The sequence below is a fragment of the Nannospalax galili genome, unplaced genomic scaffold, assembly GCF_000622305.1.
Source record: "Nannospalax galili isolate Female #2095 unplaced genomic scaffold, S.galili_v1.0 scaffold814, whole genome shotgun sequence".
Lineage (NCBI taxonomy): Eukaryota > Metazoa > Chordata > Mammalia > Rodentia > Spalacidae > Nannospalax > Nannospalax galili.
The window spans coordinates 706,923-712,003 of record NW_008334397.1 but is presented as its reverse complement, the minus strand read 5'-3'; the positions used below and the strand labels follow the sequence as shown (position 1 = coordinate 712,003).

The 5,081-nt window shown below is 37.6% G+C and overlaps 1 protein-coding gene across 1 annotated transcript in view; it reads right to left on the bottom strand.

Moving 5' to 3' along the window:
- Positions 1-5,081, bottom strand: part of LOC103731018 (centrosomal protein of 162 kDa) — a gene marked incomplete at its 3' end in the record, with an annotated part of 42,866 nt that overhangs the window by 29,090 nt on the left and 8,695 nt on the right. The window contains 3 exon segments of the mRNA XM_029561724.1: positions 1,514-1,581; positions 3,998-4,181; positions 4,472-4,618. Coding sequence (XP_029417584.1) covers positions 1,514-1,581; positions 3,998-4,181; positions 4,472-4,618 — 399 coding nt within the window.

Below are 5,081 nucleotides of genomic sequence, written 5' to 3'. Positions count from 1 at the left end.
AAAAAAAAAACAACAAAAAACCAAGAAATAAAGGGAAGGAAAATAGCATGTCAGAGATTTCAGAAACATCAAAGTGAACTAAGCTTACATAAAAATGAAAGAAGCAGCCAAACTGAGGCGATCTTTCTATGAGAGCATCAGAGTTAACCAGTCTCTCCTACTCTGTTCTGGCCAACAATGAGAGTATGAACTTATGCTGCTCTAACCATTGGGTAGGAGAATGTTAAAATTAAAAATGTTCTCCACTCTTGTAACTTCAAATATATTACATATTTTTGAAAATACAGAATTTTGAAAATGTATGTTTGAAAAATAGAATAAATTATCATGGACATAAAATGTTCTTTAATTCAGATAAAGTAAACTATATCAAATGCAGAGGTCCAAAAGCTTCATTTTGGAGACATTTTTCATCCTCTATTGGCAAGTTTATCTATGAACTTTAAGTATAATGCAATCTGAAAGACTGCCTCTGTCCTGTTAGAATGAAAGGCCTTGCTGTAACCTCCACTGTAAAGAATTAGACAAAATATATGAAATAATTGTTTTTTAGACACTGAACAACTGACAGGAAAGAATGTCATTCCTAATAAACACAAACAAATGAGGTAAGCCCCCCACTGCTGAAGTATGGAGTGTATGGTAGTGGGTCAGGGGGGCAGGTTTTCACTGGGTTCAGAAGACAGAGTCCAGAAAAGCCAAAGACAATCAGAAGTCACAGGGCAGTATTGAGAGGAGGCATGTATGACCTATCTAGAAATATTCCAGAAGAAATCTGTATTGGTGGAGGTGAAGGTCCTTCTGGGTCTTTACTAGACACTAAGCCTTTTGTATAGGCTGTACCAAGAACTAGGAGACCATAGGCTGGACAATCCCCAGGTGACACAATGCAGAGAGATGTTTGATCTCCAAGCTGTATAAGAGGAAGGTTCTCAATGATCAGGAACCTTTACAAGAAACCTCCGAAGAGACAACACCATTGTACAAAGACCTTGCACCTATAAAAAGATCAAGTTGCAGGATTAACTATCTGCAGAATAAGGCTCATCTATTTGTTTTATTTTTTTGAGACAGGGTCTCCCGGTAGCCCCAACTGGCCTGGAACTTGCAATGGAGACCAGATTTGCCTCGATCTAGCAGTGATCTGCCTGCTTCTGCTTCTTGAGCACCAAGCCAGCCAGGACTATATAGTAGTCAGGAGATGGAGAAGATTCCTGCTTCCCAGCAACATGCATTGCAGGTTTTGTTCTGGCTTCTGATGTCCAGTCCTGGCACAAATCCCCTTTCCCTGTCTTTTCCGTTGCTCTGCTGATTGGTTTCCACAAATGAGGTCACAGTTCCCTTTTAACAACTCCTTAGTAACTGAGATTGTAACAAGTACTCTGCATTCCACCTGCTCAGAGCACTTCCCAAGACCATATGCTTCATGTTTTCAGTACTGCTCTTAGCAATGTCTGTATTAGAAGTTATACCATTTTCTCAAATATCACAAATTTGAAGCCAATGAAATTACCTGGCAGTTCCTCATGTTTCAATGGATTCTTATGTTCATCTTCAGCTAGTTCTGCATTAGCTTGATAACTGGAAAATATTTAACATATATTACATGTTAGCATATTTTCATACAATACATGTTGCATTATCTATCTTAAATTTTCTAAAATTATGTCTTCTCAAGTACCCTTGCTCTATACACAAAGCTAAAAATTGAGGAGATGGAAGGAAAATGTTGAAAGTAAAATATTCTTAAAAACTAAAACTAATTGTAGCTGCCCAAGTAAGCAAAGGAAAATGCTATTTTGCTTAAATACATATACAAATGTACACAATTTTATACATAAGTGTGTGCATTAACACATATGCATACTATTCCATGAACCAGGCATCCTTTCTTCATTAAAGTTAGGAATGGATCACAAACTATGAAAACTAAGTGACATTTACAGGAAGGCCAACGAAACCCCACAAAGCAAGATGAGCACACACATGCTAAAAAGCAATCTAATCCTAAACGGAAGATGATGGGGCCTTAATCCAAGAAACACTTCAGCAAGGGGAGAAAGAAGCTTAAGCACATTTTAACTAAATTGGATGCATCAGCTCATATCTGGCTTTCACCTAAACCAAGGAATCAGTTCTACCTTTTCCAGTCCATTAATTGTGTCTTTAGTGAGATACTCAGCACACCTAAGAGTCTCTAAGACTGTAGGAATAGCACTCAACATCTAACACTGTGCACTCAATGCTATCCTGTCCTCTGACTAGTCTATTCTAGAATGAAATACCAAGTTAAGAGTATCTTAAAGAAAAAGTTATAGAATACTTGAAAGGAGCAAAAACTGAGGCCAATAAACCTATGCATACTTAAATTGTGTTGCCACTGTTGGGAGGGGCAAATGGCCTTGAGTATCCCTGCATATTCTTTCTGGGTATGCCAGTAGCACAAGACCCTGATCATTCTTTGCCAAGCCATTTCTCAGGGTGGTGTTCAAAGTAAGCAATCATGAGGCATAACACAATGTTTTTATCCAAAGAACAGGCCTATTTCCATTTACTATATAGATCAAGATTTTTATAAGCACAAACATGTCTTAATTTGTAACTGACTTGTGTGTAGAAATCCATCACAGATTCCTTTACTTTGTCACTGTAGGACTCATGGAAAGCCAATCAAACAAGTGTGACACTCAAGTACTAGTGTGGTTGTGAGAAATGAAGTCTTTTGTTTCTTACTGAGGAATTAAATTTATCGTATCTACATGGAAACTTGTATGTACACTAAGTTTTAGAACCTACATAGCTCATGCCAGGATATAGACTGCTTTATCTGCTATCACCTAAGACTAGGTTCTCAAATTAACCAGAGGTTATGAGTCTCACAATTCTTTTGATTCTACTTCTGTGTTCTTACAAAATCCTAAATAAAACCATAAACTGATTTGCACTTACAAGAAAACAACCATGTGGATAGCTAAACCAAGGAAATTAAAGACCTTAGCAAAGTCTGAAGAATGGAAATGGGCTACTGTGCTTAAAAGTGGTCCACTCTGGGGCTGAAGAGATGGTTCAGTGGTTAGGAGCACTTGCGACTCTTGTGGAGGGCAAAGTTCAATTTCTAGTCCCACATCAGACAGTTCACAACCCTGTAACTCCAGCTCCATGGGATTTGATGCCCTCTTCTGACATCGATAGGTACCAGGTACACGGTGCATATACAAATATATAGGCAAAAGTCATATGCATTAATAAAATCTAAACAAACAAAGACTGGCCAGCTCAGCCAACTAAAATTTCTAGGATGAATGAGATTTCAAATTAACTCTGCTTTGCTTCCTTGTTCTTAATGCCCTTTCTGCCCCCCCCCCCCGAGTTTCTAACAGTATTCTGGGCTTTTTATTTTCCTTTTATCTCTAAAAAGACAATTCCTTTCCAACCTGAGGCAGAATGGGGGTTCAACTACAAAGCAACATTATTTTGTTCATACATTTCTTGACTAAAATGAATACAGAATACAGTTATCTGTAAAAAGACAATTCCTTTCCAACCTGAGGCAGAACGGGGGTTCAACTACAAAGCAACATTATTTTGTTCATACATTTCTTGACTAAAATGAACACAGAATACAGTTCAAAACACAGGATTTGGGGAGAGGAGATGGCTCCATCAGTAAAGTGCTTCCCAGGTAAGCATGGGGAGCTGAGTTCATATCCCTGGAAAGAACATAAAAAGCCATGTGTGATGGCACCTGCCTACAAGCCCAGCAGAGAGTTGGAGACAGGCAGATCCCTGGAGTTTGCTGGCTAGCTAAACTAGCCCAACTGGCAATCTCCAGATTCACTGAGACACCATCACAGAAAATAAGGTGGAGAGGACAGAGGAAGACACCTGACATCAACATCTGGCCTCCACATGCACCTGCATGTACATAGGCACACACAAATAAGAAAAGAAATAAAAGGTAAGATTTAATGTTGTCTGTTATAAAGTTTAACTACTCCTATATAAAGCTTTAAATTGTGTGGAGTCATCAGAATCCAATTCTTTATTTAATTTGGAATAATCAATGGATGATGTCAAGCCTTTCTCAAGCCTGGCAAAAAGCTGTTCTTTCTCTTCCTGTTCTTCCAATGTGTCCAACCCCAGTCCAAAGACACTATGATTTAGCTCAGAAACCATCAATTCTGATAGAAAGAACAAATAAATTAGTTATAATGCACAATTTTAATAAAAATAACTGAATTGATGCATTTATTGTCATATAAGAATTTTTCATCCACCCAATAGAATAGTATACAAAGTTTAAGGCATCTCCAGAGCCATAATTCGAATTTTCTGGAATGGTATCAAACAATCCAGCTACATGCTTCAGTAATGGAAGCTGCAGGGCAATTATGAGGCAATCTTTATATGGGAAAACTTGAATATGAGTACACTGATAGCCATCTTCCGTTTCATATCCCTCCTTTCTTACCATTTGCTTCTAAGCTGTCAACACTTAAGATAGAGGTTCCACTGCTCTTAAGAAGCTGAAGTCTTTCAGCTGACTCCTCTTCTGTTTCCATAATAGGCTGAGAACTCTTCTTTGTCTTCAAGTAACTTACATTTGTTCCAAGCAGTCCTAGAAATAGGACTTTATAAGTTGGTATTCATATTCAGGGAGCTGTTTTGATCTCTAAACCAATGCAGTAATACTCCCCTATTAATCTGTGCACAATAGCTACAAAATAATCTACCTTGCTAAATAAAAATCTATCAGATCTAGATTTCACAAAAGAAAAATTGTAATTCTAGTTGATTACAGTATACTTTATTAAATAGAACATTAAAAAAATTGCATAAGATTTCTGTACTCAAGAGTTTTTGCTGCTTGACTATGGACTGAATGAACAAAATGCACTAGGGTTCAAGGACAAATATAAGGGCCAGACAAGATCCCTTGTTAGTATAAATATCATTTCAAGAACATAGATGGAAATACTGGAAGATTTTTGAAGTCATTATTTCTAAAACACAGGGAGTGATTGGATATGCAACTGGTCTCCTACCAGTATATATGCAGTATTGTTGTGGGAGGGAAGTTA